At 38.8% G+C, this 22,630-nt stretch overlaps 2 protein-coding genes and 1 long non-coding RNA gene across 3 annotated transcripts; 2 read left to right on the plus strand and 1 right to left on the minus strand.

Annotated features, from left to right (window-relative positions):
* The first annotated feature begins 601 nt into the window (after positions 1–601).
* si:ch211-180a12.2 lies at positions 602–15,400 on the plus strand. The gene is made up of 11 exons (XM_034707865.1): positions 602–673; positions 3,507–3,827; positions 3,935–4,228; positions 4,422–4,727; positions 4,966–5,076; positions 5,726–5,887; positions 9,805–10,035; positions 10,235–10,534; positions 10,633–10,980; positions 12,263–12,538; positions 15,384–15,400. The coding sequence occupies exons 1-11, from the start codon at positions 622–624 to the stop codon at positions 15,398–15,400; spliced, it is 2,418 nt and encodes an 805-aa protein (XP_034563756.1). The 5' UTR covers positions 602–621.
* Positions 14,414–16,068, minus strand: LOC117830046. Its single transcript, XR_004634719.1, has 2 exons — positions 15,694–16,068; positions 14,414–14,547 (listed from the first exon to the last, which is right to left on the minus strand). It is a non-coding gene; the product is annotated as an uncharacterized LOC117830046 (long non-coding RNA).
* si:ch211-136m16.8 lies at positions 15,590–22,206 on the plus strand. The gene is made up of 6 exons (XM_034707847.1): positions 15,590–16,037; positions 17,944–21,252; positions 21,357–21,552; positions 21,634–21,713; positions 21,793–21,884; positions 21,984–22,206. Exons 1-6 carry the CDS (start codon positions 15,981–15,983, stop codon positions 22,042–22,044), a joined length of 3,795 nt encoding a protein of 1,264 aa, XP_034563738.1. The 5' UTR covers positions 15,590–15,980; the 3' UTR covers positions 22,045–22,206.
* Positions 22,207–22,630: the final 424 nt, after the last annotated feature.

A 22,630-nucleotide genomic window follows, 5' to 3' on the forward strand; every position in this document is an offset into this window, starting at 1 on the left:
TGGTCAAACGACTTAAACAACTAATTAAGTGAATGCATATTCAGAAGTGGGATGAAACAGAAAGCACCTTTTCCTTCAGACAGCAAGCACTTGTTCTGGCTAAAAATTAACTCCAATCAGAGGAAGTGATCATAGCAGGAGCTGTGTGGAAAGATAGATAGAGGGGTGTAAACCATTCACCTTTTTTTATCCTCTTTTCCTCCAAATTCAACCATGCTAACTTCTTACCCAGATAAAAAGGGTTGTAGTCTCGTCTGAGTGTTTGCCCACATAAGCTCAGCAGGATTACCCTCTTCGTTTGTTCATGGCAACACTGCACCAATGTAAAGTAGCCCCAAAACCTTGGCCAGAGGCCCTTCTGAATTTTAAGTGACCTGCTTGCCCACTTGTGTGTCCCAGCACATCTCCCTCCTTCCCTTCTAACTCTATCAGTCCTCTTGGGTTTGCTTATTTAAGAGGACTAACACATATCAAGGGCCTCCTTTCACTCCTTGGAGGCCCGGGGACAATATTTCTTATTTCCCATGTGGCTGGACGAACCCGCCCCCTGTCACCTCATAGCTCTATATAAGACAGTAAAAGGGCCTGGTGATAAGAACTCGTCTCAAGACAAGCCTGGCCATGCGGTGTAAAGTCCTCGTCCATGTCGTCCTGCTGACTCTCATAAAGCATGGTGAGTATTGTGTCATTACATTCACAGGCCGGTCACAAAAGCTGCATTGTTGTTTCTGTACCTGACAACATTCAAGCTGACCGGGGATATTTGGAAACATTGATTGCGAGGTATCTAAGGTTGACTCTGAAATTTTAAGCCAGTTACATGGGTATTTTAAAGACATATTAATTTCAGCCTGCACCAAATCAAAATTTCTTGTTGATCTATGACAAAACCAGAGATTAATACAAGAATTAGGCTTTATATTTTCCATGTTGCAGGTTCAGGTAATAATCTAACTCAAGAAATGTTCTCAGCCATTAACACTAATATATCTTTAACATGTAGTACTGCTTTATGTGTGTGTAAGACGTCAAGGATTTTTCCGTATTGATATGACGAGTCACTGTGATTTGTTAAGATTATAATTTAGGAAAATTGGCTAAATCTCACACTTCAAATGTGGCTATCTTTTTTTAAATTCTCCTCAGTTAACTTCTGTAAAATATAGAATGTTTATGTTTTGTTTATATTTATTTATTTGCACAATTAAAAGAAAATACATACAAAAAATAGCAAAGACAGATAATACAATGTGCAGGAAGAGGCAGAAAACTAGGAGAGCTTATTTGAAGTCTCCACTCAAATAATGTTATAATATCAAAAATGAATTAAAAAATACTAAATTGACACATATAAAGACAATAGTTGATACTAAAAATAAAATAACATAAGAATATACAAAATTAACAATGAATATAAATACAGTTATTACATCAACAGAATTCAAAAGTACAAAATATGAATATGGTTGTATGGACACCTATGTATGAATTTAACATACATTTTAAGAAATAGAACACATGATACTGTTATGTATCATACAGTATTTTTTTCTCTTCATCCAGCCTAACAGTCTAGAAAATGATAAACGTGTCCTGAAAATAATATAAACTTACTTTTGTTTACTGCTTCAAAAGTATCTAGAACTGAAATCGTCGTTTAAACGAATCATCACATTTCTCACTGTACCTTACCTTTTTTAAATTTAGAAAATTAGACATTTTAAAAGAAGATATAGACTTCAGTTACACACTGTGATTTAGAAGGAGTTCATCTAAAAGCTTAAAAAATAACAAATTAATCTGAACATTAATCTGTGTGGACCATAGAGTTGATTTGTCGATGGATTAGTGTGATATGGCTCTGCCAACAGGCTGAGACTATTTGTACTTTTGTGGTCAAAAATAGACTTACCCACCAACATGGAGCATAAGTCAGGTCTTTTTTGGCTCTTGTTCTTTTCCTTCCTTTCAACCTGCAATGATCTGCCCATATATCACACTTAGCAACAAGTGCAACACAAACACTTTGCACCAAAGAGACTCTTCAGTGCTCTTTCGCTTTATACCTGCCGACAGGTATTTATTGTACTGGTGACTAATTAAGCTGATCGTGTGGCCAGATAAGACTCAAAGGCATTTTATTTACACTGATTCAAGGAGGTACACTTGGATTATTGTTTAAGATTGGGGCTGAAAAGAAAGAATGTGAAGTGGAACTTTTGTGAAACTAACAGAAAACTTTGTTTCCTGGTCGTCAGGGTTCTGACATACTAATTTACAAGAAACTTTAGAAGCAGTATTTATATAGACTGAGATTACATTGTTTTTTGCAGTTGAATCGTAGTTTGTTCTTGTGCACTGGAAAAAATGCCCCTACAAAAGCAAGAAAAAAAAAGTATTTCAATGTACTTTTACCTTGAAATAAGCAAAATAATCTGCCAATAGAACAAGGGAAAATTTGCTTGGTAAGATTTCTTAAAGTAAGATGTAATATTTAGAAAACTGTGATCTTAAAATTATCAGGGAAAACGTATTTAAATCAATATTTTACCAGTATTTTAAAGCTTAGTGTCTCAGAATGAATGGACAGGAATGCTAACAATTAGTATTTTTTCACTCAAAGAAAGATTTTTGCACTAGTACATTTCATGTCAACTTCTTCATTTGAGATATATTCACCTTATTTTGAGTTGTATTATAGCAGCACTTCTCTAGGTTTAAGACCATCTTGTACTTGAAATAAGATTACAAAGTTTAATTTGAGCATTTTGAGATATAATGTCTTCTCATAGTTAGCTGGGTATACTAATATTCAGTCAAGTTGGTTTTTAGGATAAGCCAGCTATGCTCAAAAGTAGTTGTTCATTGTATGCATGTATTTTGAGGATGTATATTTTTATCTGATTCAGAAGAAACAGTACCTGAAAACTGTAACCCACCCTTAAAAAAACGACTTTTCTTTCTTTCTTTCTTTCTTTCTTTCTTTCTTTCTTTCTTTCTTTCTTTCTTTCTTTCTTTCTTTCTTTCTTTTATCAATGGAGCTGTTTTCTGATAGATTCTCCAATAAAATGCATTTACTTAAATCAAGTAAAGGGTTTGTCTTAAATCAAGATTATTCATCTTCTACAAATAAGATCTCAGCTTGAAAAATGTATGAAATGTAAAATAAACCTTGTTTCTTTTAAATTACAACTCAAAACAAGATCATTTCAAGATAGTTTGACTTAAGGTATGGCTGAATTGTCTTAAAAGAAGTCCCTCTATCTTGCTCAAATGTTACTTGTTAAGTAAATGTATCTTAAATCAAGTGGGATAAGACATTTTGACTAAAAATGAGACAATTTCACTTGGTAAGATTTTGAGTTTTTGCAGTGCGTTGCGCTGTGTTGTTTTTATCAAAGTTATTAGAATAGATCATAAATGTAAGCTAGCTCTATGGCTAAAGTGACAATAACTTTCCCTGTCTACATCTAAAATTGCTTTGATTTTCTCTGTCTTCTCTTCAGTGTCCTCATCTGAAATACAGGCCAGCCCAAATACAGACGCCACCCTCCCCTGCAATGTGACATTCCCCCCTTCTGTGTACAAAATAGACAAGTCTCTCATCAAAGCTGGCTGGACCAGAAACGGCTCTGACATTGCCTCATTCACTGAGGCAATGATGCAGATAACGGAGGGCTTCAGCTGGGAAACCGGTGATTTTGTCAATGGGGACTTTTCACTGACCATCATCAGAGCCAGTCTCGACCGGCAGGGGTTGTATGAATGCACTGTCAACTACAACTCAACAATGCTGCCCTCTATTAACGCTACATTTAGTATACTAGGTATGTTTATCAAATAAAAGGGTTTGATTGGGGCTTTAAGTGCACATTCAAGCTGGATTTTTATCCTGTCTTTTTACCTTGTTTTTGTTTTCCTACTTCCATTTTAGCCTCCCCTACTTTGTCTGTCCCTCAGCAGTGGGTGGTGTTGGAAACAGAGAGCCAGCTACAGTGCCATGCAGAGAGTTTCTACCCTCCCCCTGTTTCTTTCTCCTGGACTAGAGATGGGCAAGTCATACAATCTCCGTACAATGTTGAAGGTGAACAGACTCCAGATGGGTACTATATGGCTGTGGGAAACATGACCTTCTTTCCTTCCCGCGAGGACCAAAATGTGACCTTTGGGTGCAAGGTGTCACATGGTGGCAGCAATGAAGAGCTGGATTTCCAACTCAATATAACTTGTAAGTGACAAAAACACATTACATCATGATTAAAAACAACAATGAGTCAGCACATTTCTCTTTCTGTGTAGAACAGGAAAAGCTTGCTCCATCAATCATTTCATCACAGCTGTCAGAAGTGTTCATCCTTTTTAATCTTATTAATCCTTTCTTGCTACCAATGATTCAGTGATATGTTCTTGTTCCTCCTCAGACCTCCCTTCTGTTAGACTTTCTGTCGTGCCGTCCAAATCTGACAGCATTCCTCTCACTCTTTATTGTGACGTGGAGAGTTTCTACCCAGAGGAAGTTTCTGTGTCCTGGCTTCAAAATGGTACAGTCCTCCAAGAGCCCCCAAACACTGACCTGAACCCTGATGGGACCTTCAGAACCAGGCGTTATTATACCTTGAGTGAAGAGCAAAGGGAGCAGGGTGGAAAGGTGGATTGTTCAGTAAACCAGCCTGGAGTAGCACTCCCAGTCAGTGGCTCAGCATACTTAGAGACACTTGATCCTCGAGGTGAGGTTTAAGATATATTCAGAAACCTTTTTCATGATTCAATTGAAAAGATGCCATATTTTTTTCCCAAAATATTGTTTCATGTTTGATGCATGTGTCCCCTTTGTAAAGTCCAAGAACTACAAAAAAATAACATAAATATATTTACATTGTTGTTCCTTTTGAAGGAAGTTGAATAATTATGCATTTGTTTTGTCTTGTTTTAATGCAACCAGTTTGTGCTTTCATTTCCTTTCAGACACGGATCCAGTTTTGACTAAAGCCGCCAAAGCATCAGTGGCTATGATGTGTATTTCCATAGTGCTGGTGTTCCTTCTTTGCTTTGGATTTTCTTGGAGGAGGAGAGATGGTGAGTCAGAAAAGCCTGTCTAATTATGGCATTGGTTTATCATTAACAAAAGAGAACAATGTTTTTCCTTTAAGGCTGTTTTGTTCAGCTATTTAGTTTAAGGGACTAAAGAAGTAAAATTATACATTATTTTTGAATGAAAAGAAACATTAGAGACATCTCTCATTCATACATTACATTAATTATATCATTTGAAAGGCCCTGGCCTCCATGTTTGCAACCACTGGTACAGTCTTGGAGATCCTGTAAAACATGGGTAAATTCGGTCCAAAAGTGCAGACCTTTTTATTCGTTTAAAGTTTTCTATTTCACTTTAAAACATTCTGTTTAAAGCCGAACCCATAGCCTTGAAACTGCATTGAGGAAGCTTTGCCACTAACTTTAATATGAACCCTATGACAATACCATAGACTACCATGTTAACTGTAGTTAGCACACAGAATTGAACACAATGGGTATCAGGAACACTTGATCCTAAAGGGTTGTGGGAAACCTGCTTTGGACTGAAACACACCATTCTCACCTGATCTCACAACAATGCAAGCTGCAAACCACCCTGTCATTTTTTTCTTCACGGCAGCTTCCACCTCCACCCCCCTTCTTTTCCCTCACTGACACTTTTATCTTCACATATTTATCCCCAACTCAGAGAAACAGAAATCTCTAAATGTGTCTGGGATCATCCTCCCTCCACGCGTGACAGTCGGTCAAAAGGGCAGGATAACAGTGAGCATTGAGGGCAGAAGGGTGGACCGAGTCCAGGCTGCATGGTTCCTGAATGACACCCCTATCACAGACACTTCACTCACAGGTATGACTGCTGATAAACATCCTGATAAACTATGTTAACTTGTCAGTAATTTGTCTCCCCTGATATGATAAGCATAATTGTGAAATGTAGATCAGAAGGTTTATAAATTGCCTGAAGATTCAGGCTAAATTTGGAGAGATATGTGTATAAAAATGACCACAAAATATTTTAAAAAATATGATTTAATGGGGCAGTTAATTTTTTTTAAACTGTATTTGTTTTTCAATTAAAAGTTGGAGCACAAAACAGAATAATAATTATTTTATTTATAGAGCGCTTTACAAAGCTTAAAAACAAATAACAAACAAAGACACAACACAACATAAGAAACGTCAGCCATAAACAGCAGTAAACAGGTGGGTCTTCAGCTTTGCTTTAAATACATTGACTGAACATGCCAACCGAATGTCGACAGGAAGATTGTTCCAAAGAGTGGAAGCACGGAATAAAAAGGCCCTCTCACCAATAGTATTTTTACAGACCTTAGGGACACTTAAAAGGCCAGTCCCCTGAGAGCGTCCCCTGAAGTGCCCGAGCAGGCACATATGGATCCACCAGGTCGGTGAGATAAGAGGGTGCAGAGCCATGTACAATTTTAAAAGTCAACAGTAACACTTTAAAATCCGCTCTGACGTGAACAGGAAACCAGTAAAGGGAGGAGAGCACTGGAGTTATGTGCTCATACCTGTTTGCTGCTGCATTCTGCACCATCTGCAGACCTTCCAGACTTTTCTTGGGCAGACCCGACAAAAGAACATTACAGTAATCCAACCTTGATGAAATAAAAGCATGTATAAGAGTCTCAGCATCCTTGAAAGACAGAATTGATCTAATCTTAGCGATGTTTCTTAGGTGAAAAAAGGACACTCTTGTCACCTCTTTAAAGCGAAGACCAAAAGAAAGAGTTTGGTCAAATACAACACCAAGATTTTTAACTCTGTCCCTGCAATGAATGGCACAATCATCAAGTGACAGAGTGAAGCCGTCATACAAAGGATTCAGTCTTGCAGGGCCAACAACCATCATTCGGTCTTGGCAGAGTAACAAAACCATTTCCTGCAACAATCGGCACATACAACTGCAAATCATCTGCATAACAATGAAAATCAATCCCACAAGAATGCAAAATGTGACCCAGTGGTTCCAAATACAATGAAAACAGCAGCGGACCTAAGACAGACCCCTGAGGAACCCCATGCCTTACATGCTGCCATAACAACCATGGTCAGATCATCAAAAGAGATGGGCTCAAACTCAGATAGACCTAGTCCTGCGCAATTGGGTATGGCAAAAACACACTCTGAGACACTAGTGGAGTACTGAGGTATCCTGTTTCTGATGTCTTCAACCCTATCATTAAAATACAAAGAGAAATCATGGGCTGACAGTTCAGTGCTACTGACTGACTGACAACATTGTGTGAGCTTAGATACAGTATAAAATAAAAGTCTAGGGTTATGCTTATTGCTTATGATAAGATCAGAGTAGTAAGCTGACTTTGCGGGCCAACATTCTAGACTGATAGGTAGTCAGACTATCCTGGCACACTTGAGAGTTGACTTCAAGTCTGAAGTGATGCCACTGATGCTCCATTTTTCTAGAGTCCTTTCTCAATGTCAGTAAATCCTCAGAATAGTTAACTGTCAAACAGTGGTTAAAAAGACTGTTCTCCCAACCTTAAACATTTTCCCTAATATGTCACTAACATGCTACATCAAAAAGCCCACTAAATTAAATTAAATTAGTTATGTGTTTAAACAGTACAAAACCATGTTGTGGTTCTTGGGGGGAGCTCTTTTTCACACAGAAGCTGTTCAGATCTGATGATCTACACTGAACATTTAAACAGCACTATAAGGTGTCAAACTTACCCAATACTCGAGTACAGAGTAAGTGCTTAGTCATTTCTGACATGGTTCATGGCAGAACAGAGTGACACAAAAAAAACATAATATTTACAAAGAATGAAAAGTATAAATCCTATCTATAGATATGCATTTTGGAGGTGCTGCTGGGTTAACTTTGTTGCCTATGAGGAGGGTAAGTCTAGCATTCTTCCGCTGTTGCCAGATTTCCTGGTAAGTTAAGCTTTGTGACGCATGATTGCAGCTTGACATGAAACAGGTACTCTAGTAGCGGTGCTTATCTTCTCAACTTAACAAGAAACTATAAAGGGTGTGTTTCCTGAAGAGCTGAAGAGCATTTACCCAGGAATTTCAAAAAATGTCATTGGAACATCAATCTATCAATTTGGAAAGGGCAGGAGTTTGAGTGTGGTGAGGTAGGGTACGATGACAGACGCAAGTGCACGGTTATGCTTTGTTGATGTCTCGTCAGCTTTTATTTTCATGCAGCCCCATGTTCTTGCTCACAGGCTTTCCAAAATACCAGATTTTGATTTTAGCACTATTTGTTGGCTGGTTAACTTCTTAACAATGAGGTCTCAGAGGACCCCTGTTAATGACACTTTTTCTTCAGCCTTAGAGTGTTCCACAGGCTCTCCTCAGGGTTGTCTTCTGTCAACCCTGTTGTTTATACATTACACATATGAAAGTCAGAGTAAGTTTGAGTCACAGTTCTTAATTAGATTAGCTGATGATTCAGTAATTCAGCCTCTTGCAGGACCACGAGGTGGGTCATGGTCCAGCCCTGGAAAGTTTTATTAAATGGTGTGATGAATCTTACTTGCATTTAAATGTCTCAAAAACAAATGAAATGCTGATTGATTTTTGTCAGAACCAACCAGTAAAGGAACCAACTGTCATCAATGGATCTGCTGTTGAGACAGTGAATCAGTATAAATACTTAGGCACAATTCTTGATAACAAACCTAATTTTAATGCAAACACTGATGCCATTTGCAAAAAGGCCAATCAGAGACTCTTTTTCTTGAGGAAGCTGAGGAGTTTTAATGTTGACAGATCACTTTTGAAAATATTTTAATCATCTTTTATTGAGATTATTTTTACTTATACAATGACCTCTTGGTTTGGTAACCTCAGCATTTTTAACAAAAACAGGTTAGATTACATTGTCAATGTCTGCCGAAAGATCGTTGGCACTAATCTTAATAATCTTGGCCATCTCTATCAAGTGAGAGCCACTCAGAAGGCGAAGGCCATACTTGAAGACCCTCACCACCCCCTTTTTTTCGAGTTTAGACTTTTGCCAACAGGGAGGAGGTTCACTTATACTAGGAGGGCAAGATCAAACCGATATCTTAGATCATTTGTGCTCTCAGCTGCTGGGCTTTTATGATGTCATCCACGGGGTTTAAGTTATATGGATGTGTACTTGAATTGATTTGTGAACTTGTGTTTGTTGTGATGTGTAATGCTTGTATGCATAGGATGTGTGGACTGCTGTTGTGACACAAATTGCCCCTTGGGAACAATAAATATTTTCTAATCTAATCCACATGATGTCACCGTGAACTCAGCCAGCCATTAGAGAAACTCCATTGCAGTAGTCAGGTTTGGACCTGCAGATGGCAGTCTCTACACACATTTTCAACACAATTTGAGGAATTGTAATACTTTTTGCTCAACTGCTGGGATCAAGACCCACATTGATTAAGAGCACTACTAAATCCCTTTATAAATATGTTCTCAGCTAAAAAAAAAAGTGGTTGGGGTTTAGTTACATTTTTTAAAGTGAAACAAAAGGGGAGAAAAAAATAGAGAAATAGTGAATCGAATGTGTTTGGATTGTTGTAATTTTAACAAATACACTATGACAGAAAATGTAGTTTATTTGAATTGTAACTGCTTATAAAACCTTGTTTTCTCTTTTACCCTTAATTCTGCTAACAATTTACAACTTTATGCACATAGGAACCTCTAAATCTAACTTTAACTGCCTCTATAACCCCCTAACCACCATCCACCTGCCCTATGGTCTAACTCTCACCTCCCCAGTGTCAGAGAAGGGCCGTCTGCTGCCCTCCAGAGACGAGATGGGCTACTACAAGCTTCACACTCAGGGACCACTGCACTCATCCGGAAGTGGCATTCAGCAGCTGATCTCCTCGCTCACCTTCATACCCCAGATTTCAATCCACAAGGGAGCAGTGTTCAAGTGTCAAGTGTCCTATATGGGCAAAGATAAGATTGTGGCAGAGAGGGTGTCAGAGAAGTTTACCATTCTGTGTAAGATTTTTTTTTTTAAATATACATGTTATGTTCTAACTCACTATCTATTTAGATTTTGAATAACTTCTCTGATGAAAATGTTGTCTTTTAGCTGCTCCAGAAGTATCAGAAATCCAGCTTGCTGAGACACCAAATGACCCTGGTGAGGTCTATCCTTATTTCATAATTGAAAGCATGTACAAGCTTTGTGTTGAAGGCTATATTTGCACTATTGTTAACTATGTTGCAACTCATGTCTTAGATATAATCAGCATGACGGTCCGGGCGGCACTTTTCCATCCAGATGTCATTACCTTCCGCTGGTTCTGTGAGGGGAGTGAGCTGAGCCCTGTCGCCTCCCAGGCCTCGTCCTCCCCTCGACCTAACTCTGAAGGCTTCTTTTCAGCCTCTAGCCAGTGTAAACTGCCCAGGAGTGAGCTGGAAAGGGGAGGCACTAAAGTGTGGGTCAGCGTCCATCACGTTGCCCTGAGGCAGCCAGTCACTCGTGAGACCAGAGGTAAAAATTTTGATTCAAAGGTAGAACAAAATGTGCAATTAATTTAAGATAAAATGCTGTAATGTCAAAGATTAATTATCCCTTTTAACCCTACATAGGCTTCATCAAGACCCCATGTGTGTCTGAAATCATCCGCTCCATTTCTACACAAGAACAGCCTTTTACGCTTGGATGTGAAATCACAGATTTCTACCCTCAAAACATCTCGGTCACCTGGTTGAGGCTTAGAGAGGGAGAGCAGGACGACAGAGAGGATGAGGTAATAGAGGGAGGGGAGATGTGGGGCCCCTTGCAGACTCAGCCTAGAATCTTCAGGGCCACAGCTTCACTACAGAGGAGGGCAACAAACGAGGAGAAGAACGAGAGAGGAGGAGGGATTATTTGTAGAGTGGAGCACTGTTCCCTTACCAAGCCTATTGAAAGACACTGGAGAAATATTGACATTGGTATGAATCATTACAGGCACTTGAAACATTTACAGTCTTTTTTCTTTTTAATTTACTTATACTTTCTCTTTATATTCCCTTAGTTGCTCCTTCCATCCCCCCAATGATCTCTGTGTGCTGGAGCAGCTTTGGGGTCGGTGTGTTCTCTCTCCTGCTGAAGGGTGGTCACCCCAAGGTCAAACTAGTCTGGGCAGCCGGAGGAGCGTCTCTTTCACCACTAGTGTCCAATGAGACAGAGGAGATAGGAGATGACGGACAGAGGGAGTTAAAAAGTTTGTGTGCTCTGGAGAGGTCCACAAGCCTGCCAAGTTCCACAGGCAAACAGCCGGAGAGACGGAAGAATGGACATGCAATAAGTACTTGGCCTTTTACACACTTACATTTTGTTTTTAAAGAAAGTGAAGAATGCAGGCCCCTCTTTTTGGGAGCCCTCCATTCATGATATAGAAACAGAGTCGGGATTAGGTAACTGTGTAGTTTACAGAAGGGGGTGTGAAGTTAAAATAACATGGTAGTGAGCATCTGATGAAATATGCTGCTCCTGTTACATTGAAGCAAAGAAAAGATTACAGTACTAAAAGTCACAAACAGTACTGTTTTAATTTTTACCATTCTTTTGTTGCATCTACCCAAATAACACCTATAATTATTTTCCGAAGGATTTGTTTAATTTAGTTCCTCAAAAAATAAATATCAATTCCATTGTTAAAGAATTAAAAGTTCATATTTCAGATCCTGGGCAGTGTTTGCCCTTGCTTCTGAAATACCTTCTTCCAGATTATTTTATATTGATAAATTCAAATTCCCTTCCTCAAACTGGTTGATGGCTGTTTATATGATCTCTTACATAAAACAATAGAATGTACATGAATTGGATGAAGCCAAAGTGATATCTTGAGGCCCTCAGTTGTGCATTTAGGCTGCTTCCATATAGTTTTTTTGGAACCAGAAGTGACTTTTCTTGGATAGGCAAAGCTATACAATAGCCAAATTGAAGATGATGAAGCCAGCTATTGAGACTATTTATTATTATTAAACAACGATTACTAGAAGAATGAACTGACCAAAAATGAGCTATTTTTCCTATCTGGTCCCATTAAATCAGAGTACCCACCTATGACCACTAGAGAGCATTTAAAGGTTTGAAACCATTAGATTTTGTGCAATTCTTACAGTCTTTGTATTAAATATAAAACAAAGTCCTATTAATGTCCCCTTTATTAACCACTCTGAGTGTTGGTGATGTCATCACTGTTGTTTTTTTACTGGTGTCCCTTTACAGAAACAAAAGCTGCAGTCACGGACCCGGACGCTGAGGGTATTGAATACATTGATGAAAAAGGGGACGGAGAGAACAACAACATTGATAGGGATGAGGAGACAAAGTCAGAGTTGGATGAGGATAGCGACAAAGAAATAGAGGAAGAACCAGGGGCGCTGCACATCAACAGAGTCAACCTGGCAATGGGATCCAGAGAAAGTGAAAGAGCACGTTTGAGAGTGTGTGTGGAGATCACACACCCTGCACTCAAACTTCCTGTTTATCGAAACTGGACTGGTAAGACAAATACAAAACCTCACTCTTGGTGATTAAATTTAGAAGCTGTGAATAAATACTGAAACTTAAGCATCCATACTTTTTGAAAAAATCAAAAACACTGTTAGTTGAGGGAAAGGTTGGCAATAGGTTCAATTAATCACAAACATTATCATAGAATCTTAAAATTGAGAAGCATGGTCCCACATTTAAGACTGTAGTATGTTTTGAGATGTATTTTTAAAGTATATTAGTAATCCTATTTCAAAAAATTATTTATTACCTCCTTCTTTGAATGCATCTTTTCAAACAGATATATTAACATGATTTACATGAGATACCTCTTCAGGTCGATAAATCTGTAAGAATCCCATCCCTGAACACTACAAGAATCCTTAAGCCTTACTATTTTGAAACCTTCTACTTGAAATCCTACTATCTAGGTAGTGCATGTTTTGTCTGTGGTGTCTGTGGGTCCTACTTTTAGCATCAAACACTGTATTTCTTCTGGTGTATTTCAATTTCATCCCCAGATTTGATATGGAAGTTGTTAATATGACCTGACTGTAGCCTATTAGCCTGTCAGTATTCTGAAATCTCTCTCTCTCTCTCTCTCTCTCTCTCTCTCTCTCTCTCTCTCTCTCTCTCTCTCTCTCTCTCTCTCTCTCTCTCTCTCTCTCTCTCTCTCTCTCTCTCTCTCTCTCTGGATACATTACTGAACTATACTCCTATATGACATGTGGTTTTAGTAGGCCTTTATATGTTTCCGCTGTAACATTTGGTTAACTGTCTTGTGTCCTCTCTTTCAGAGCCAAATGAAGAAAACTCATCCTCTGCATGAAGGCCATGATGTATGCAAAGAGCTTCTATATTTCATCTACTCCATTTGTTATATCTAACATAAAGTATGCTTCTTTATTAAATCTTAAGTTGTATGCATGTTTCAAAATATCCAACTATCTTTAACAAGATCAACTGGTGTGGGTTCTGCGACCAACTTTTTTTTTTATCTCTATTTATTACTTTTTATTCTTAATCTGCCAACCATTCCCTTTTTCACTGCTTCATGATTTTTACAAATATCCATATTTTTGTATCAACAATTTACAATTTTAATCCAGTTATGTGGATTTGTTTTCTGGTTCTGCATTGGAAAATAAAATCTAGATCAGTTTTTGGAGAAGTGTTTCTTTTATTTTGTCTATGAAAACATGTCCATGTGAAAAGTTCATTTCTGTTAAATGTTTTCTGTATGTTTTGGTGTCTGTTGCTTGTCAACCTCAGAAATGAGTTCTCATTTCAAAATTAACTTCTGCATTTTTTGCTTTGTTTTGCACGTTGACCACAGAACTGTCACTTCATTGTGCTAAGAGGAGGCGCTGTGTGGTTGTGATAGGTAATTTAAATGTTTAGTTTGTAACTTCCGTCTCTTAGTTTATACAGCAAGTATTTCTACAACAGCAGTGCAATGTCAACAAACGGAGCCATACATATAGTTAGACAGTTTTTATTCATACGTTTTACCTTTAGATTTATTTTGGATTTAACATCACAGCAGGTTTCATACACACTGCATTCATCTTCCTTTTTACAATAGTTTTACACCCTCACTTAGTATATATTGTAAATAGTGTGACTGCTAAAAATCACCAGTTACACAACATTCATAAGAAGCCTATAAAATTTCTGTGTACTTTTTAAAATTTTAAAGGGTAATAAAGTTAAATGAGTGCTTCACTGATCTAACATTGAACTCCGATGACTGGCTCATGTTGCATGGAGGAAAAATCCACGTTACTTAACAATGACTTGAAATGCTTATATCAAAGTATTGCACTTAAGACATAATATTCCTGTGTACAACCTTGGAAAGCAACACAAGACAGTGGCAACATATATTGTACAGGCCTAATTCTTTATGAGCTCAACAAGAAGATGCACAAGGTAAATAGACCAATCATAGTGTGGGATTTTAGGGTGGTACTAGTCAGAATTCAATGGGGCCCCACAGCCCACCTCTGGACACGACCCTGTTTGGAGGATAAATGATAATTATATTTATTTTCCAAATCATCATATTCTTTAAATGCTCCCTTAATACTTCTCAAATGTTTCAAAGTATGTTGTTTTATTGCTAATGGTCTCTATAGACTATTTCCAGTGGTGGACAAAGTACACAGCTTCATTACTTAAGTCAAAGTATACTACATGTCAAATATTACTCCAACACAAGTGAAAGTTGCTCTGTCAGATTATTACTTGAGTTAAAGTCCTTAAGTTATTGCTTTTAAAAATACTGAAGTATTCAAAGTACTTCAAAAAAAATCTCAAACTTTGTATTTTTACAAAGCATGAGTGCAGTCAAGAATACATAGGAGTACATTTGGTTACATTATGTTTATTTAGAAACCATAACTTGAAATCTCTAAAAACTATACAATGTAATAAAAACAGAACAACTAAGTTACCACAAGCACAGACAACTTAGTTTGAAATGTTCATCTGGAATGAAACAAATGTTACACAGCTCAACACGCTTTCTCAGGTTGGACTGTGAATGTTTGTATGTTTGTGCAGAGTGGGAAACAGGGAGAACATTTCAAATGATATGTATCACTCTTCATTTCAAAAACCTCTAACACGGGCTGAAGATATGGCCATGGGTGCTCAGGTGAAGAATTATAGACATCATTACCACCTCTAAATGAACTGCATGACCTGAGTGAAATTTGCTCTACATGTATGGCTAAACCACTGAGACAAACAGAACTACACAAACACATTTTACTGTCTTAGGGATCAAATTTCAGAAAAAAAAAGAAAGATCATGAGCTGACTTCAAAGCAAAAGTAGTGAATAACTAGAGCATTGATAGAAATGTAGTGGAGTAAAAAGTACAATCATTGTCTTCTGAATGTAGTGGAGAAAAGTAATACGTTTCCCCAAAAAATAATACTCAAGTAAAGTACAGATACTCAAAAAATGTACTTAAGTACTGTGCTCAAGTAAATCTACTTTGTTACTGTCCACCACTGGTCTCTATAGACTATTTCATTGCCAGCTAAAAACCCTCACAGCGGCCTAATGTAAGCAGCAGACTAATTATGAAACAAGTCTGTTACATTCATCTCAGAAACCTTCACACATTTTTGTGGCCGGACAGAAACTCTGCTCACCTACATCCGCAAACTGTGCAACCACGGAGACTCGTCATGATGCAGGGGCGACTCAGCTGTGTTAATCAGCTTCTTCCTCATAATAACACACCGGACATGCCTGATTCAGGAACCGTGACTGACTGACAGCCAACGGGGGTGTCCAAAAACCCGTCCTACAGTTTGTTACCGAGTTTCTGTTTGAATATCAAAATATCACCGACAGGCTGGTTTAAGTTCTTCGACTTTCCAAGGTTAAATCCAGAGAAGATCAACACATTAAAGACAACTAGACGGAAGTTTTGAAGATGGACTCCGACGGTCCTCTTGTCAGCAGGGTGGAGAGAACTTTCTGGACAGTTTGGGTGAGTGAGCATCACCTTAAACACAATTTGTGATGAGATAGGCTTGAATCAGTATCACCTCTTCCTCTCCTTTCAGCCTCCCTTATTGTATGTGTGTTTGTACACACACACACACACACACACACACACACACACACACACACACACACACACACACACACACACATACACTCTTTTACTCAGGAACATTTCAGAGGAAAACAACATTTTGGTACTTGACAATATTATTCATAAGCTTTTGTTACTTCTTTGCAGACTCACATAATGTTACTCTACCTCGCAGTAGTTGAAGTATTTCTAAATAGCCCTATACTATTATTTTGAAAACATATGGCACACAAGCAAAAAATCTTTGATAGCTGCAGGCACACACACGCACACACACACACACACACACACACACACACACACACACACACACACACACAAATGAGGTGGAAATTAGGAAGTTCTAAACTTTCACGATTCTAAACTAGTGGACACTCAAACATCAAACTACAGTAATATTTTTGCAGGACTTATTTCACAAAATTTTCCAATAAGTTCCCTTGACTTTGCATGGTAAAATCTCAATTATGATGAATTCAGAGGGATCTGTTAAGTGATTTGTCCTTTGTTGAAAAGCAGTTGGTGAGTCAAACTTTTTTCCCCAATGTGTTGACTCATAAACTTGCTTGTAGACAAATTGCACAGTTTTAGCTCAGTGGATCTGCTGTGTCGGCTGCTGACCTAAATAGCCTGACTTAGTCATTTGGACTTGATGTTTGGCGGTAGTCCAACTGTCTGTTATTGCAAATAGTACAAAACAGAGTGCTGTTCAGCTTTCATTTCCAAACTTAGTAGAAACTAGATTCCATTTATTTTACACACAAAATTGTACTGTTCTGAAACATCCTTGTCACACATTATGAGAGATGTGACAGCTGCTCCAATCAATTGTATTACATTAAGAGTGGGCTTTATGTATCCTATTTAAATCACTTTTCAAACAACCCTGCAGTGTCATCAGCTCCACAGTGCGTTGTAGCATCTTTTAGTTTTTATTTTAACTTTTTTGGTTTCCTTTCAGTGCTGTCATCAACCTTGTTTCAAGGAATAGCAGGCTAGTTGTCTATTATAAAAAGCTCAGAAAAAAAACTGTCTCAGTCATATGAATCACAGCAGATTTGCAAGGTTTTTAACCAGGTAAACATTCCTCTACCTGCCCAGCTTCAAATAGTAACTAAAGTTAGCAACTAGCTTGCACAGCTTGTTAGTTGCGTAGAGCAGCTTTAAACAACCAAAGAGGCACATGAGTTTAAGAAACTGAAATGAGTAAAGTACATGTTTTCATCTTGTTGCAAACAAGACTCCGAACAAATGCTACTGGCTACTGGCATTTGATGTGCAGCTTTATGGGAACTTTATGGTATGTCAGTTTTGTGTTAGCTGCACTGTCCTCAGAGAGCAAAGAAACCACTTGGTGTATGTTTAAATTGAACCATAACGGATGTTAATGAGTCAGCTGTGAAATAGGCTATTCACCTCAAAGAACCCCACACCATACGTGGAGATTGCATTGTGTGTGTGAACGCTGACATGTCACAGGAAAAAGCCGCTGCAAAAGCTGAAATGACGTAATTGTGTGATGTTCCATAAATAAAACAGCCGAGGACAAGAAGTATAGGATGTGAACAGGGATGTTTATACTCTTTTGACTATGTAGTGTAAGTATTCACTTAGCATTATTTAGAAACAAAGACAATGTATGCCCAAGGTTTTCACAATGAGGAAAAAAATGAATGATTCATTCTTATGGATCTGTTTAATTAATTGCACGATACATCATATAGGAATTGATGTAAATGTTGATGACTTAAAATGGGTTACAAAATCTCTCCTTTCTTTCTCTCCATCTCATTCTCAGTACTATATAACTGGAGCTGTGAACAGATTGCTTAGGCCGGAGTCGGAAAACACTGTCGGCAACGACCCCAACTCCCCCCAGGAGACTGCAGTTGACCGTGAGCTCGCAAAGTGTAGTCAAAAGGATGAAGTTAGTGATGGGGAAGTCCAAGGGGAACAGACTCTTGCGACGGCCTCTCTGCTTAGCCCCTCTCGGCCGGCTGTGGCTTGGGATCTTTGCACCACAGAAATAGATCTGGGAACTGAAATGAAAGACTCTGAAAAAGATGAGGACAAGAGAGAGGAAGAGTTGGTCCAAATAGGGTGTGATGAGTCAGAGCTGCTTGTTGCTAAAGATAACAAAGAAGACAATGAAGGGAATCTGGAATTGTACATTCACAGACAAGTTGAGATGCTTGAATATGAAAAGACAGATGAATTAATGATCGCAAGGTCCCAGATTCTTATAAATAACGCCATCAGTGAAGACTTGGCTGGTACTGAAGAGGAGACTGAGAGGATGAAGACACCAGATTTCCAAACAGTGGAGGAAATCACAACCAGGGTCCAGGAACAGGAAGAAGATGACATTGAGATACGATTGAACACAGCCACAGATCTGCCTCCAAAAGAGGAAGCCAGCATACACAAAGAGGAGGCAAGTAGTCAGAGGATCATGGTAGAAGTAGAAAACAGTAATAGTGTTTTATTGCAGGCTTCTGAAAATGAAAACAGGTCTGATGAGGGTACAGTAAAGGATGACAGTGAAGAACTTGTAGATGTAAGCATCCCTGTGTCTGAACTAATAGTTGCCGGACTGGAGCATGCAATGGCACCCAGAAATAAGAATGATGAATCTGACAAGGTGAAAGAACATTTGGATGAGAGCAAAATGGAAGAGGTAGAGCAGGTTGTGATTGAGGAAGACAATGTGAACAAGGCTGAAGAAGACCAGGCTTTAGATGATGTGCCGGAGCATAAAGGTGAGATTCCAACCATCACTGGAGACAGGAAAGATGCTGAAACTGAGCTGTATACAGAGGGAAGGCAAAAGGATGTGGCAAGGGACATCAAGGTACAAATCAACATAACAGGGATGGATGATGGTGAAACAGAGCGTTATGGTGCAGGGATCAATGAAAAGGCTGGTGTGGATTCATCCAACATTCCAGCAGATGACAAAATTCTGGATAAAGATCAGGTGCAAGAAGGTAACGAGGAAAGAGTCACCTCAGTTACAGTAAAAGATGAAGGGGAGACTAGACAGGAAACAAGCTGGGAGTTTCAAAATATCCCTGAGGGTGTATTTAAAGGCCAGTCTGTGGTGTCGCAGGAGCCCAAACCTTTAACATGCAAGGAAGCACAAGAGGGAGTTCCTGAATACAACAATGAGCCAGAGCCAGATGAAAATACAACACAAAGGTTCCTGGAAGTTGGAGATTCTAAGGAAGTCCAGAGCACTCAATTACCAGAAGAGGTGGAGAGCGAAGAGCTAGAGAGCCTTCAAAACAGTGGCAGCAAAACTGGAGCTGACTATTTAGAGGTGAGGGAGCATATTGAAAAGGGACAAGAAAGCAAGAGCAACTTTGATTTGGGTGGTAGTGAACTGCAACAAGAAACAAAGAAACCGCTTTTTGAACCAATACCTCAAGAACTGGGACCTTTATCTGTGGAAGAGGACAGGGAGTTATTGGTTACCTCAATGAAGACAGGGATCAATCACTCTGAAAAGGAGTTTGAGTCAGACTTTGGCTTAACAAGCAAGAAAGATCTGCAAGATGGGGCTGAAGATATTTTGGTTGACATGGATGAAGGATTAAGGGATCCCAAGGAGGCAGAGGATGCTCTAGATAGCTTTATGAAGACAGAAAATTTGGACGTACTGGAAGCTGTAGACCTCCTTGAAGCTGGTGAGCAGACAACAAAGACTTACCTTCAGGAATCAGTAGATGCAGTAAGCTTAGAGCAAAACATCAACGAGACATATAGTCTAATTGAGGATATTACTGCCATAGGATTTATGAAACAGTCTGTAGAAACAGAGCTTCAATTACTTGCAGAGGCAGAACAGGAAGATTCGAGTACAGGTTTGGAAATAGCAAGCCATGGAGTTGTGCAGAAGGTAGCTGAAGTTGTAGTGCAGAGCAAAAAAGAGGACATTTCAGATTTGGAGGTCACTGGAATGGCAACCGAACTACTCACAGAAAAGAATAAAAAGGAACATGACTTGATTGCAGAACTAGAGTTATCCAGAAAAGTTAAGTCTCCAGAGACAGAAAATCTACTGTTAGATTTTGAAGCAGCTCATGAATCAGAGACAACTGATTTCAAACCAAAAGATGTGACTTTGATTTCAAGAGAAGAAGTACTGAAGAGTGTGACAGAATCAGAGGAAAGTGGTGAAGAAAGAGTTCTCTCAATCAGCGGAAGTCGAGAAATAATTGATGAGGAAATCCTTGACATGTGGATTGAAACATTGTCAGAGGAGAATGAAAAACATCAAGAAGAGCCTGAGCTTGGGAAGCAAAAGCACCCTGAAACAGAGTTGTCAATTGAGAAGCAAACTGAGAAGGATGAAGAGCTGCTTGTGGAGACAAATTCAGGGGAGTCTGAAATAGTGAGTGATATGGAGATGTCTTTATCGACTACAGAATCTGGATTTTCCGACCAGTCTCTCAGTGAATGGGGAACACAAAACAATGAATCTCAATTACCAAAATCAATTAGCACTGGGTCGATCCACGGCATGTTTGACGTGTTTGGGAATGTGTCTGCAAGCATCCCCAAATCGTCCCCACAACAACATGACTCTGAATGTCAGGATGCATCGATGAGGGGAACAGATGTGGCAGGGCAATTGTATCTGAAAGACAATCTTAGTCAGGATTCTGAAAAGACACTAGACAGCACGGATGAGGAAACTGGATCACAGGGAGAGATTCATGCAGAGGAAAAAGGTGTATTAGGAGAAACAGGCTTAGAAAACACTGAAGAAGCAGATGTAAAGTCACAGACAGAAGTGAGGGTTGAGGAAACAGTAATTGAAGCAGAGGCTCTTGAGATAAATTTGTCAGACTCTCAAGATGAAATTAAACATACTGAATCAGCAAGTTCAGGAAATTCATCAGAGGTCTGGTCCGAGGAGGGGATTTTGTCAACTGAATCTGGCTCACAAGAAGATTCATCAACAGAATCTGAAAAGAGTCCACTGAAGTTGCCTTTGCTAGACAACCTAAAGCCCAGATGTTTGGAAGACATTCCTGACTCGGTATCAGGACCAAACAAGGCTGAGGTGGAGGACCAGCTGACATCGCCTGAAGATCAGACTGAGGTATTGTTTCCACTTTAACATGATTAACAAATTTACATCAATTAAATCAGATAGTTTTATAAACTACAGAGAAAGTTTGAACTGACAGTTTTTGTCCTTTGAAGGTGGATGTCTCTAATCTGGACTTCACTGCGCAACGGTCAAGAATTGCTGTAAAGAATCCTCTAGTCAGGCCCCCCAAAGATCCCCGCTCCCTGATACTCCTGCCCTCATTGGATCCAACACCAGTTCCCCGTCTGCAGACCAAAGTCCCTGCAGCTGTGCCTTTGGGAGGCATGGGCATCGGAATAAAACTGCCTGGTAAGTCAACCAGCACATGTAAAGTAACTTTCCTAAGTGTTATTTTTAATCTGCAACAAATATTACACTTTTGTTTTGTAGGGCTTGGTGCTGGTTTTCCTGTTCTGAAAAAGACACAACGAAAGGGGAAAGATGAAAACAGCCCGGAAAGCAACCCACAGGTGCTTTTAATGATCTTGAACTTCCATTCATTTCTTATATTGAAGTACATAAGTTATTTAAGTGTCACAATTTTAACAGGAGCCTGAGACAAAGCCAGAGGAGATGAGTGATACTCCCAAACAAGATGAGACACAACACAAACCTAGATGGATGCCACCAAAACATCCTGGGTAAAGTATCCAAATGTTGATGTCATTATGTTTAGCACATAAGATGCATCTTGCATTCAGAAATGTTCAAGTTCTTGTTTTGTATTGTATGTCTCACAGATTTGGAAACCCACTGATGTCTGAGCTGAAGACCAAACTAAAGAAAACAACCAAAGACTGAGAAGGAGGCTAATTGTCATGTCTGTTGTGAATATTTGAATGTAATATATAACTTGCTTTATTATGGTATATTTTCCAGATGTGATACAGTGATAAAATATTCTTCATTTTAATATTGTTCTGTATGTTTAACGTTTGTAATAAAGCTTGGCCACCGAACAAATGGGTTTTCTTTTTAACAGAAAATGTCTTAAACAGTTTTTTAAATGTGTTTTTATAGCATTGATATATTTGTATAAGTTTAAGGACACAATACACAGGAATCCATAACAGAGAAAAGCAACTTTCATCTGCTAAGAGAGCCCAAAGCACTGCCCAAAGCACTGAAACCATAATGGCTGGTAAGAAGTTTTAAAAGTTATTGACCAATAATATACCATGATTGAGCGTATGGAATAGAGTGAAGGCAATTAAATTAATGATATTGCACAGAGCTCATATATCTCCCTCCCATCGCCATAGATTTGAAACAAATTCATCCCCACAATGTCCAAAGTATAAGACAGAAACCGTTAGTCTCACACACTGCCTATAGTCATGTAGAAAAATCCAGCAGTTCTGGCAGATCATAGAACAAGAAATGAACA

Source organism: Notolabrus celidotus, chromosome 18 (assembly GCF_009762535.1).
Source record: "Notolabrus celidotus isolate fNotCel1 chromosome 18, fNotCel1.pri, whole genome shotgun sequence".
In the NCBI taxonomy this organism is placed as follows: Eukaryota; Metazoa; Chordata; class Actinopteri; order Labriformes; family Labridae; genus Notolabrus; species Notolabrus celidotus.

Coding starts and splice junctions, on each gene's coding strand:
- si:ch211-136m16.8 (XM_034707847.1), top strand. CDS start 15,981: ATGGACTCCGACGGTCCTCTTGTCAGCAGGGTGGAGAGAACTTTCTGG. Junction 16,038..17,943: donor GAACTTTCTGGACAGTTTGG/GTGAGTGAGCAT, acceptor TCTCATTCTCAG/TACTATATAACTGGAGCTGT. Junction 21,714..21,792: donor GCCCGGAAAGCAACCCACAG/GTGCTTTTAATG, acceptor CAATTTTAACAG/GAGCCTGAGACAAAGCCAGA.
- si:ch211-180a12.2 (XM_034707865.1), top strand. CDS start 622: ATGCGGTGTAAAGTCCTCGTCCATGTCGTCCTGCTGACTCTCATAAAG. Junction 3,828..3,934: donor CGCTACATTTAGTATACTAG/GTATGTTTATCA, acceptor CTTCCATTTTAG/CCTCCCCTACTTTGTCTGTC. Junction 4,728..4,965: donor AGAGACACTTGATCCTCGAG/GTGAGGTTTAAG, acceptor ATTTCCTTTCAG/ACACGGATCCAGTTTTGACT.